The sequence below is a fragment of the Bos indicus x Bos taurus genome, chromosome X (assembly GCF_003369695.1).
Source record: "Bos indicus x Bos taurus breed Angus x Brahman F1 hybrid chromosome X, Bos_hybrid_MaternalHap_v2.0, whole genome shotgun sequence".
NCBI classification, from domain to species: Eukaryota; Metazoa; Chordata; class Mammalia; order Artiodactyla; family Bovidae; genus Bos; species Bos indicus x Bos taurus.
The window spans coordinates 16,226,986-16,241,209 of record NC_040105.1 but is presented as its reverse complement, the minus strand read 5'-3'; the positions used below and the strand labels follow the sequence as shown (position 1 = coordinate 16,241,209).

The following is a 14,224-nucleotide window of genomic DNA, read 5'->3' as shown; positions in this document are numbered from 1 at the left end:
AAAAATCTATTTTTCTTATTCTTAATAGATACTTGTTCTAAGTAACACTGTGTGTGCGAGCTCAGTCGTATCCGACTCTTTTCAACGCCATGGACAGTAGTCCACCAGGCTCCTCTGTCCGTGGGATTCTCCAGGCAAGAATACTGGAGTGGGCAGCCATTTCCTACTCCTCTAATAACAGTAATAGCGTATTTGCTGATTATAGCAAATGGATATGTAAAATGAAAGGTACCTCTACTATCTGAAAAGCAGATAACAGTTATCTGACAGTAGACTTAGACAAGTTGTAAATATACACTGTTAACTCTAGAGCAACAACTAAAAACCCTTCCAAAAAGAAATATACTGGATATGCTGAGAGGAAATAAAATAGAATCATACAAAATGGTCAACTGAAATCAGGGAAGGCAGAAAAAGGGGACCAATTATTGATTTTAGAAAAAGGAGTATAACAAATAGAAAAGTAATAAACATGATTCATATTAATCCAAGTATATATATGTATGTGTATATATATATATATATATCTCACTTTAAATGTGAATGGCCAAAATACACCAATTAAAAGAGACTGTCAGAATAGATTTTTAAAACTCACATTAAATATAAAGATACATCTAGATTAAAAGCAAAAGGATGAAGAAAGATATACCCTGTTATTGTAATATTAATCAAAAGAAAGCTGAAGTAGCTATATCAGTTTTAGACAAAGACTTTAGAAAAAGAAAAATTAACAGGATAAAGAGGGGCATTAGAAAATGATACACTCTCCAAGAAGGCACAACAATCCTTAATATGTATGCACCAAACAAGCATCAAAATATATGAGGCAAAAGACAGAACTGCAAAGAGAAATAAACAAATCCACTATTATAGTTGGATACTTCAACACCCCCATTAGGTAACTGACAGATCCAGCAGGCAAAAAAAAAAAACGAATAAAGATAGGTGAATTGAATAGTACCATCAATCAACCAGATCTACCTGCTATTTATGTAACACTTCATCCAACAATAGCAGAATACATATTATTCTCAAGTCACACAGAATATTCATCAATATAGACCAAATTCTGCACCACAAAACACAACTTCACAAAATTCAAAGAATAAAAATCATACAGAGTATATTCTCACAGCACAATGGAAAAAAACTAGAAATCAGTAACAAAAAGATAGCTGGAAAATCTCAAAATATTTAACTATTAAACAATACACTTCTAAATATACATAGGTCAAAGAAGAAATCTAAAGAGGATTTTAAAAATATTTTTAACTAAATGAAAATCGAAATCAAAATCTATATAATGCAGCAAAAGCAGGCCTTAGAGAAAAGTTTATAGTATTGTATACATATATTCTAAAAGAAAACAGGCTTAAAATTGATAACCTACGCTTCTACCTTAGGAAATAAGGCAAAGAAGGACAACTTAAGACTAAAGCAAATAGATAAGAGAGTAGAACAGTAAAAATTATAGCAGTAATCAAAATTGAAAACAGGAACTCAACAGTGAAAAACGAGTGGAGACAATAGATGGTTCTTTGAAAAAACTGATAAAATTGATAAACCTTTGACAAGATAACCAAGAAAAAAGAGAGAGAAGACACAAATTATTAATAACAGAAATGAAAGAAGAGTCATCATTACAAATCACATGGATATTAAAAGGATAATAAAGGAATATTATAAACAAATCTACGCCTACATACTTGATAACTTAGATAAGTGAACTAATTCCTTGAAAAAAACAATCAACATTTATACAAGGAAAATTAATAGATGATGTGAATAGGCCTATATCTATGAAAGGAAGAAATTCTCTACAATCTCTTCCAGAAATAAAAGTAGAAAAATACTTCAATGAGAACTCTATGAGGCCACATTAGGGTATTACCAATCCTGAAACCAGATAAAGACATTTAAGGGCAAATTATATGAACTAGTAGCTTCTCTTGTGGCTCAGCTGGTAAAGAATCTGCCTGCAGTGTGGGAGACCTGGGTTCGATCCCTGGGTTGGGAAGACCCCTTGGAGAAGGGAACAGCTACCCACTCCAGTATTCTGGCCTGGAGAATTCCATGGACTGTATAGTCCATGGGGTTGCAAAGAGTCGGACAGGACTGAGCAACTTTCACTTTCACCCACATGGACTAGACACAGAAATCTGCAACCAATAGTATCAAATCAAATTCAGCAATGTACAAAAAGAAATACATATCTCAACCAAGTGGGATTTATCTCAGATGTGCAAGGCTGGTTCAACATCCTAAAATTAATTCATAATCAACAGATGAAAGTAAAACCACATGATTATATCAAGTGATGTAGAAAAGCATTTGACAAAACCCATTCATGATAAATACTCTTAGCAATCTTAGAGAGAACTTCCTCAACTTGATAAATGACATCTAAAACAAACCTACAAGCTAAAAACATCATATTTAATGGTGAAAAACTGCATGCCTTCCCACTAAGCTCAGAAAAAGACAAGAATGTCTCTTCTCATCATTTGTATTAAACATTGTACTGGAATTCATAACTAATACAAAACAAGTAAAGGAAAAAAAAGGTATACAGATTGGGAAAGAAGAAATAAAACTATTTTGTTTGCAGATGACATGACTGATTATGAAGAAAATCCCAAAGAATCTACCTGCCCCCCCCCCAAAAAAAAACCCGCTGAAACTAATAAGCAATTCTAGCAAGTTCATATGATACAAAGCTAATATACAAAGTCAACTGCTTTCCTATATACTAGCAATGAACTGCGGAGAAGGCAATGGCACCCCACTCCAGTACTCTTGCCTGGAAAATCCCATGGATGGAGGAGCCTGGAAGGCTGCAGTCCATGGGGTCACTCAGGGTCGGACTTGCGACTTCACTTTCACGCATTGGAGAAGGAAATGGCAACCCACTCCAGTGTTCTTGCCTGGAGAATTCCAGGGACGGCGGAGCCTGGTGGGCTGCTGTCTATGGGGTCACACAGAGTCAGACACGACTGAAGTGACTTAGCAGCAGCAGCAGCAATGAACTGGAATTTAAAAATTAAAAACAGGACTTCCTTGGTGGTATAGTGGATAAGAATGTGCCGGCTAATGCAGGGGACACAAGTTTGATCCCTGGCCCAGGAAGATTCCACATGCCATGGGCAACTAAAGCCCATGCACCACACCAACAGAGTACACACTCTAGGGTCCGCAAGCCACAATTAATGAGCTCTCGAGCCTAGAGCCTGTGCTCCCAACAAGAGAAGCCACCGCAATGAGAAGCCTGTGCACCATAACAAAGGGTAGCCCCTGCTTATCACAACTAGAGAAAGCTTGAATGCAGCAAAAACCTAGCACAGCCAAAAATAAATAATGTTTTTTAAAAAATTAAAAACAATACCATCTATATCATCACCAAAAGAAAAAATACTTAGCAATAAAGCTAACCAAACAATTATGATATGCATGTAAAAAACTAAATAACTGTTGAAAAATTAAAATGAGAAAAATGCAGAGATATTCTGTACTCACTGATTAGAAGACACAATATTGTTAAGATGTCAATTCTCAACTCAATCTACAGATTTAATGTGACCCCAATCCAAGCAAGCAATTTTGTGGATATCAACAAACTGATTTAAAAGATAATACAGAAAGGAAAAAGACCTGGCATAACCAATACAATATTGAAAAAGAACGACAAAATTGAAAGACTGACACTACCTGACTTTAAGACTTACTGTAAAGCTGCAGTAAATCAAGAGAGTATAATATTGGTGAAGAACAGACATATAGATAGATCAATGAAACAAAACACAGATCCCAAAAACAGACTCAACTCAAACACAGCCGATCTTTGATAAATAAGCAGTGACAATCCAATGCAGACAGAAGTCCTTTCAACAAATGGTTGAAATAACCTAATCAAAAATGGGCCAAGGACTTGACATTTCTCCAAAGACTTACAAATAGCCAAGAGCACATGAAAAGATGTCCAACATCACTAATCATTCAGTTCAGTTCCGTTGCTCAGTCGTGTCCGACTCTTTGCGACCCCATGAATCCTAGCACGCCAGGCCTCCCTGTCCATCACCAACTCCTGGAGTTCATTCAGACTCATGTCCATCGAGTCAGTGATGCCATCCAGCCATCTCATCCTCTGTCGTCCCCTTCTCCTCCTGCCCCCAATCCCTCCCAGCATCAGACTCTTTTCCAATGAGTCAACTCTTCCCATGAGGTGGCCAAAGTACTGGAGTTTCAGCTTTAGCATCATTCCTTCCAAAGAACACCCAGGACTGATCTCCTTCAGAATGGACTGGTTGGATCTCCTTGAAGTCCAAGGGACTCTCAAGAGTCTTTTCCAACACCACAGTTCAAAAGCATCAATTCTTTGGCACTCAGCTTTCTTCACATCCAACTCTCACATCCATACATGACCACTGGAAAAACCATAGCCTTGACTAGACGGACCTTTGTTGGCAAAGTAATGTCTCTGCTTTTGAATATGCTATCTAGGTTGGTCATAACTTTTCTTCCAAGGAGGAAGCGTATTTTAATTTCATGGCTGCAGTCACCATCTGCAGTGATTTTGGAGCCCAGAAAAATAGTCTGATACTGTTTCCCCATCTATTTCCCATGAAGTGATGGGACCAGATGCCATGATCTTCATTTTCTGAATGTTGAGCTTTAAGCCAACCTTTTCACTCTCCTCTTTCACTCTCATCAAGAGGCTTTTTAGTTCCTCTTCACTTTCTGCCATAAGGGTGGTGTCATCTGCATATCTGAGGTTACTGATATTTCTCCCGGCAATCTTGATTCCAGCTTGTGCTCCTTCCAGCCCAGGGTTTCTCATGATGTACTCTGCATATAAGTTAAATAAGCAGGGTGACAATATACAGCCTTGACGTACTCCTTTTCCCATTTGGAACCAGTCTATTGTTCCATGTCCAGTTCTAACTGTTGCTTCCTGACCTGCATACAAATTTCTCAAGAGGCAGGTCAAAACCATAATATGACACCGCTATAGACTAGGATGGCTGCAGTAAAAATAATAATAATAGTAAGGAAACACATATTGGTGAAGATGTGGAGAAACTGGAATCTTTGTACAGTGCTGGCAGAAATGTAAAGTGGTACAGCCACTGTAGAAAAGTTATGTGATTCCTCAAAAACATTAAACACAGAATTCTCATATTACCTAGCATTTTCACTTCTTGGTATATAACCCAAAAGAACTGAAAATTGGGACTCAAACAAAACTCAATCACAAAAGTTCACAGCAACACTATTCACAATAATCAAAAGGTAAAAACAACCTAAATGTTCTTCTACAGATAAATGGATAAACAAAATGTGGTATGGCCACACAACGGAATATTAGTCATAAAAAAAGGAATGAAGTAATGATACAGGCTACATGGATGAATCTCAAAAACATTACACTAAGTGAAAGAAGTCAAATTCAAATGGCCACAAAGTGTATGTGATTCCCTTTATATGAAATACCCAGAATAGGTAAATCTATAGAGACAGAAAGCAGATTTGTGTTTGCCAGAGACAGAGAAAGTGAGAAACAGTGAGTACTTAATGGGTATAGGGTTTTTCTAGGGGGTGATAAAGTGTTTTGAAACTTGATAGAGGTAGTGATTGTACGATATTTTGAATGTATGAATGGTACTGAGCTGTACACTTTAAAATGGTTGGTTTTATATTATGTGAATTTTACTTTCTTTTTTTTAAAAGGTCACAACACTGTAAATCAACTGTATATCAATTACAAATATAAGGGCCTATGTGGTTTACTTCCTGGCTCAGGCACCTACTAACTTGTATGGCTTTTAGGAAATTAACCTATTTGAGCATCAGTTTCCTCCATTTTAAAGGAAGGTAATTCTTTCTAACTTTTATAGCTGTTATGAGGATCTAAAGAGTAATGAAAATAAAACACCAAGCCCAGCACAATGCCTGGAAGTTAAGAGATACTTGAAACAGAGATTATTACTATTGCTTCTTCTCATTTATGGTCACTTGAATTATACAATATTAGGAAGTTATCTCATTTCTTTGCCTCTAAAGAATTTTCCTCTTCATATTTGTGAGAATGTCCTTCTCATGAACTCAAGTTACCTTTCATAGTCTCAGTGAAGATTGTTTTCTTCTTTGTATTCACCTCTGAATGAAAAGAGAGCTATTCAGGCCAGTGATGAAACACAGTCAGAGTGAATAGACTGCATGTGTCTCTGTATGCCCAGTTCCTAGAAAGTCCAATTCTCCATTCTGATACTTGATCGTGAAAGAGGGAACCAATATAAAGCTTCCTACTTAACCAGCCAAAAGATTTACTCAAGCTCAGCTCAAGGGAAAAATAATTTTCAGTGGAAGTTCCACACTTTATTAACTCTATTTCTCAGATTCCAAGAGCATCAAGGGCAAAGAGACAAACAGAAACTGAGATTGCTGGCCCACTGAGGCCACTGTTCTGCTTCCACTGTATTCTCCTAGTTAGGGCTTGCTCAGCATGAGAGTCAGCAAACTTCTGTTAAGGAAGGGTCACAAAATAAATATACTATTTTAGACTTTGTATGTCATACGGTCTCTGTTGAAATTACTCTGTCATATTAGTGCAAAAGCATCCATAGAAAAAACATAAATGAATGAGCGTGGCTAGGTTCCATAAAATAAGTGGCAGGCCAGATTTGGCCCACAGGCACTCAATAGATTTTTCCTAAAAAGATATTCGGTTGAATTTTACTTTACAATATCATGCCTTGAACACAGTGCTTTAAGTAGAAGAAGTAGAAAGCTTTTTTTTTTTTTAATTAAAATACTTTAACATAGGGAACAAACCTTTTTTTTTAACCTTTAAATTAAGAAATAGTAAAGCTTCAAAACCACTGTAGAATATGAACTATAGCTTCTAATATTCAGGGGTGGATTATTTTTATATAAAAATAGATCCCCATGCACTACTTTCAAATTACTGATTCCAACAACTCATCAAGAGTTATGATGAACTATTTAAAAGTATCCACCATATAGGCATTTGTTGATCAGCTACTTTTCTTATACTGCCAATGTCTATATATTTTGGGCTTGTGTAGAAAAATGACTGACACTCATTTTTTGGTCCCTGAAGCTTTAAAGTCACATTAAAGAACCAGTTAAATCCCTTAAGCATAGACATTTATCAAAGACTAATGAAATTATTCATCTTAAGAAGGTATAGAAAGAATGCTCTCTTACAGAAGGGAATAATTATGTTTTTATGACTGGCAGAAGAGGGAACTTTAAAGTCCACCTTGTGCTCCAGCCAACTCATCCTCTAGATTGGGAGGCTGTGGATGGGAGGAGGGATGAGCATTTAGGAACTGAGTCACTATAAGAAGGATGAATGAGGTAAAGTCTTCTGTGTAGACAATGCATGCAGAGCTAGTAGTGGGGCTAGTTCCAATATGACCATTCTCTTATCTCATTTACTAAGAGCAAACAAAAAACAAAATCCAGATTAGGATGAAAAGGATAAATGCAGACAGGAAACCTACAAAAGCCTCAGATTCTTTTGTTTCCCTAAAGTCAGACTTATCTGGAAATTGACACGAGTCATTATTTGTTTTACTAAAAATAAGACGACAGAAACATGGTAATTTTTCCTTTATCAACAGACTAGCAGAATTGAAAATGCAAAATATTATAGTACAAAGAAGTATAATTTTGATGACACTTTTGTCCTGTTCCAGAGACTGTTCTACAATTAACTGGATCAGCAACAAAAACCTGGTCAAGAAAGGAAACCACACAGAAGTATCTGTTCTACATGAGTGCTTCTGTAAGAAGAGGCAGATGTTTTCCCCCATCACTGATTCCTGCTATCTTTGTTCCTGACCTGAAGTCCAGTTTAACGCTGACATCTCATTAATCTTCATAACCTGCAGTAAATTCACATCATTTCAGAGTGCAATTATTTTTAAAAATTATGACAAAATAATCAATTAATACTGAAATATTTCCAGCTGCTTATAATCCTTATGAAAAACCCCAAGTCTCTCTATAATCCTCTTCAAATGCTAGAAATTTTGCACACAAAAGCAAGAACCCACATGTTACTTTTATTGAAGTAAGGAGGAATAAAATGACAAAGTAATTAACATAATTAATCCCATATATTCTGTTTCTCATGGTTGACTAAAAATTAAAGAAAAACATTTGCTTTATTTAATGTGGGGAATAAACCTGAAAAAAGTTTATTTTGTTCCAGTAGAGAATAACTATGGTTTTAGATGGCAACTATAAATAATTTATTAAATTGATAATGGTTCATTGACTTTTCCTTAAGCATCTTCTTAAAACAGTTTGATTTTTAAAAAGAGTAATCAGCTTTTTGGTAGAAAAACAAAATTAATGTGAAAAAGAAAAAATGGAATCACTGATTCAAAAATACATATTGCTTGCTAAAAATCAAGGCTTATAACAAAAGGTAAATTTATGACTATTAAGCAATAACAAATATCCAAAGAATACCTTTCAGTAGGGGAAATATGGATATTCCTAACTAGAAAATATTTAATCAAATCTATTCTTCCTACTACTTTCAATCTCAATTTCTGAACTCTCACAAGAGAAGAATGAAGCAATCCAGATCTTCTCTATCTATTCTCTCTTTAACCTCTTGCTATTTGGCATTAATGTATCATTTGACTTAGAGAAGTCATTAATAAATGGCAGTGTTAAATGAAATGGATTTTCTCAGCCCTCAATCCTTATCATCATGGATCTTTTGATGAGATTTTTATACTATTAGTGAATGCCACTTTAAAAAATCTTTTTTCCTTGCTTGCAAGAGGTCTGCTCCTTCTTCTTTCAGTAAGATCATTTAAACACATCTTTCACTCTGCTCTGCTCTCCGTCTTGGAAGGTTCATATCATTTCAGTTTCATCCCAGGCACATGGAAGCTACTTCTGGAGTCATATCAAACCCTAGTTTTGCCACTTATTAGCTGCATAATCTTAGCTCTATTACACAGCCTCTCTCTGACTCAGTTTTCTCATTTATAAAGTAGGGATGGAGAGTCGGGGTTGTGGGGATTAAACGTAAAACATCAAATAGATTGCCTGCCTACCACATACGGTAGATGCTCAATATGTGGTATTTACTAATACCAGGTTTGGTACTCTGCTGACATTTTATTCTTTATTATGAAAGCCAAACTGATCTTTCCCTTCAAACTTATACACCCTTTCTAAGTTTTCCAGTCAGATAAAACGATACCAATGCTTTTCCAGTTCACCACCAATCCTTGGGATCACCTTTAATCCCTCCACAAGGACCTGCTACTCTGCAAAAGCTCTCTTCAGTGTCTTTCCTTTTTGGTTCCCTGGTGGCTCAGATGGTAAAGTGTCTACTTGCAGTGCAGGAGACCAGGGTTCGATCCCTGGGTCGGGAAGATCCCCTGGAGAAGGAAATGGCAACCCACTCCAGTACCCTTGCCTAGAAAATTCCATGGATGGAGGAGCCTGGCAGGCTACAGTCCATGGGGTCACAAAGAGTGGGACATGACTGAGCGACTTCACTTTCACTTTCTCTAATTTAAGTCAAGTTTATCATTTAATACTTACAGGCTGTACCCCAATACTGGATTATTCACAGCTTTTATAACTAGTTATTCAAGAGCATATACACCTACTACTTCAAAACAAACAAAAATTTCTCATCAGTCAACTTCAGCCATAGGAAATGAACTACATGAATCAGCACTTCCATGTCCTAGACTCGATTAGCATCAATCTCCAGCTCTCTCTGGGAGAAGGCAATGGCACCCCACTCCAGTACTTTTGCCTGGAAAATCCCGTAGATGGAGGAGCCTGGTAGGCTGCAGTCCATGGGGTCGCTAGAGTTGGACACGACTGAGCGACTTCACTTTCACTTTTCACTTTCATGTATTGGAGAAGGAAATGGCAACCTACTCCAGTGTCCTTGCCTGGAAAATCCCAGGGACGTGGAAGCCTGGTGGGCTGCCGTCTATGGGGTCACACAGAGTCCGACACGACTGAAGCGACTTAGCAGCAGTAGCAGCCAGCTCTCTCTATCCTCTCTCTTGCCTCAAGTTCTAATCACATCTCCCTATTTCAACTCCATTCCATTCTCCCCACTTTGTTATGAAGATGACCTCCTGGGGCTTCTGTGAAGAAAAGTGTGCTCTAAAACATACCTCCCCTCTCTTGGGCACTTTAAAGCAGACACACAAATAAAAAGAAGATAAGCAATGCACATTTGTATGGTAAAGGTCCAAGTCAGAACTTTTTCCAAATGCAAGTAAAATCATAAATCCCCATAAACAGCTTAACAGTCATTGCTGCTGCTGCTGCTAAGTCGCTTCAGTCATGTCCGACTCTGCGTGACCCCATAGACGGCAGCCCACGAGGCTTCCCCATCCCTGGGATTCTCCAGGCAAGAACACTGGAGTGGGTTGCCATTTCCTTCTCCAATGCAGGAAAGTGAAAAGTGAAAGTGAAGTCGCTGAGTCTTGTCCTACTCTTAGCGACCCCATGGACTGCGGCCCACCAGGCAAGAGTGCTGGAGTGGGGTGCCATTGCCTTCTCTGAACAGTCATTGCTAAGAGTGTTCATATAAGGATAACAGAAGCTGTCAAAAAGAGAGTACAATTACATTTTTCTTTTTTAATTGGGTAGCATTTATTTCAGTAAATTAAGAACTGATCTTTGGCCTGGAAAAGCCCAATATCATATTATGTTCACAAAAGACAAGATATATCTGTTTATAAACATGACCTCTAAATTTCTTGCAACAGAACACAGATTAAAACAGTGACCTTCTTTCATACTTGTTGAAATACACCATACACTAGAAATTACTTAACTATACATACAACCATAGCCAAACATCTCAAAAAGAGATCCAATTTATGCACAAGCAATCACACATACCTGTGTAAGTAATCACAACCAACCTGATTTATATTATATATAAATGTATTAAATGTATTAAAATAATACATTAAATGTATTAAATTATTATTTCACTTGCTTATTAAAATATAAGCATTTTATTAAAAAATTTGAAATTATGGAAAATATATGGGCATGATCACTTTACACATAATAGGCACCAAACAGAGGTTTATATCCTTTTTTTAAAAACTATACCGTGAGATTTCATAGATATCCATTTGTTTGATCTGAAAGGGTAAATCTTATCGGAAGCATCAAATCTTCTATTTTTGGATAGTCAGGGAAAGATTTGAAGGACTGATTCTAGCTGAAAAAAGGGTATACTATAACAAGTCTAATGATGAAACAACTGCAAATTCTAGAAATTACTCTGAGATAGACACTAATTTATGCTTCAAATTTTCCATCCAGTGGTATATTTTTTGGTGCATGAAAGGAAGAAACAACAATACTCAGAAAGCTGGTTTATGAGTCCCTCATTTAGTGAGGGGCAGTAAAAAGAAGTATTTTTTTTTTTAAGATGCAATTTCATTTGCAGCAATCTCACATGTGTGTTTTTTTTTTTTTAATATGCACTTCTTCTAACTCTTCAGACAGACCATAAGACATACAAGAGCAAGAAAAATATGGGTTATTCATCCTTAGAGCTCAAAATGCCCTGCACATGGACAAAGGAATCAGAGCTCACATTCAGAGGTGGTTTCCTAAGAGCAGTGGCACTAGTTCTCATCCAGTCTCACTCTGAGTCCATCTTGCCAGCACTAACAGTGTGCATATGAGAACCAGGTTCAGTTAACAAGCATGTCTTAACAAATGAGTAAACCAGACGAAAGTATAGGGAGAAAGGTCACAGGAAGAAGCGTAACAACTGAGAGAAAATACTGTTGGAAGATGTGCCATTATGTATCAGAAATCCCTGGGTTTTAAAATTCAAGGAGTAAGACTAAGAACTGAAGCTTCCCTTGGCTATGTTGTATCAACAGAGCCACAGTATACAAAAAGGGGTATTATGTTCATGAAAGACTCAAATTTAATTTGGACACTAATAACCCTGAGTAGTATCTATCCAAGAATATTTTTAAAGCTTCCTAAATTTAACTCAACACACCTCCCTAAAAGCATAGCACTTCACTAGACAGCTTTCTATTTGTTTAATTTCAAACTGCAGTGATATTTCTTAATTAGAAATTTAAGGGGCTAAATTTATTTTGACTATATTTATTATTTTAAATTCTTAGTCATCCTGAATCAAGAGCCAATAGTATTCAAATTTTTTTTTTTTTTAAGATTTACTGGCAGAGGTCTTAAGATAACTATTATCAGCATAACATAATTCAAATACCCAATTTCAAGAATAGAAAATTCTTTGAATTAAAGAGATATGTGATGTAAAATCCAAAATGCATCAGTTGTCATGAAGCCTTAAATTCAAAATGTTAAGTAATATTTTGTACAGTAGGAAAGAAAAAGCAAACATAAAAATTACATCATCTTTATGTGCGTTGTCACAGATTTGAGAGTTTAAATGGCTCAGACTAAACTGCTAAGCTCATCTCAAACATGAATCATATCACTATAAAATACCAAAAAAATTTAAACCTTGGTCTTAACAAATTATGCACAAAATAGTATGAGGCCAGATATTAACATTCAGACTAGCTATGCCATAATAGAAAAATATTTAACCTAATGTTTGAAATTGTTACAGCTTCAACATTTGCCAGGTTAAAGGCAGTCTCTTTAACACCAGGTTAAAGGTGTTGCTCAATACAGCAACACCTATGGAAACTTGAAATAACCTCCCTGAATAACTGGTGATTATTAACCATAGTCAAATAATCTATATAATAAGATTCACTTCAAGGCTGTTCAAGAGTGACCAACAACAGCTAAGAGTCATAATCATACACTATTACTTCAAGCCCTATTTCATAACCAAACACCCATCCACTACCCTTCAAAATCTGGATTCTGACCCTATAAGCAATCTTAAATTATTGGTTCTACAAGAAAAATATTGACTTCATGAAACTCCTCCTTGCTCTTAAGTTCTTGACATAAATTAAATCTGCCACTACTTTGATTCCTTCTCTACCACCTTTTCTCTCTTCCCATTAGGCAGCTTTCCATCTACATATAGGTCAGTTGAAAAAAATAGCACATGAGTATAAAGAACTAATGACTATCTAATTATGATAAAGCTTACCCAAAGTAGTCTCTTTTTTCAGGTTCCCATATTAATTCTTCTTTAAGTATCACCATCATCGTAGACAATGATGTAGACATCGTATACATTTTTAATTATATGCCCACATGCACAGAATACTACATTAGTTTCAAAAATGTTAAACATACACAGATATTTTCTTTTTAAAAACCATGTACTTACCTTATGCCTGCATTTAAGTACAACTCCATAGGCTCCTATAATAAAAAGAAGTGAACAATTAGGGACACGTATACAAAGTACAGCTCTCGGAGAAATCAAAGTTCTATTATATTTACAGCGGCTATCAAAATATGGAATAACAGTGATTCCTAAAATGACAATATTCTGCAGTGATAATGGAATGAGCCATATACAAAGAAAGCATGAATATTTATCATATACTTTTTATAAACCAAGAGTATTATTAGCAACTCATTTCCCCAACAAGCATGTACTTTTTAATGTTTCTCTTTTTAAGAAAAATTTTACTTCAGATGTTGAAAAATTTCTAGAGATGCAATTTGGACCTAATAACTTTAAGAGTAAATTAAAATTACCTCAAAAGATTCTAGGGAACTCAAAATTTAAGAGCTAATGGTTTCACAAGGGTAGGCTCAAGCATGGAGCCTATCAAATATGTTCTCTCTCCTACGAGACAATTAAATTCTCTTCTAGGATATTAGAATGTCTTCTCTGACTCGCAAAATATTACAGGTCTCACCTCAGCATTCCAATTAATAACTAGTAGGAGTTGCTACATTTTTGCCATAAATACTAAGTTCAATGGCACCAGCATAAGTAGTCCAAGGATCTCTGACCATCTGTAGCTAAGCACTCCCACTTTATTTGATATATTTCAAATGAGACACATCACTACCTTTTGGGTTACTTATCCTATTAATCAGCCAATAAACTATTTCCTTAAACCCAGAACACAGAGTTGACAGCAAGGAAATTGAGGCAAAAGTTATAATGTGAAAAAATCTAATTAGGAGAATCAAAATGTAATATACAATAACTGAAGTTGGTAGAAATGATTGACATTTACAGACAGGCAAAGCCTGC

At 36.0% G+C, this 14,224-nt stretch overlaps 1 protein-coding gene across 4 annotated transcripts in view; it reads right to left on the bottom strand.

Annotated features, from left to right (window-relative positions):
- Positions 1-14,224, bottom strand: part of CDKL5 (cyclin dependent kinase like 5) — a 178,578-nt gene that overhangs the window by 98,303 nt on the left and 66,051 nt on the right. For all 4 annotated transcript variants that reach the window (XM_027535523.1, XM_027535526.1, XM_027535524.1 and 1 more), the window contains one exon: positions 13,340-13,374. In XM_027535523.1, the coding sequence (XP_027391324.1) occupies positions 13,340-13,374 (35 nt within the window). The remainder of the gene's footprint in view (positions 1-13,339; positions 13,375-14,224) is intronic.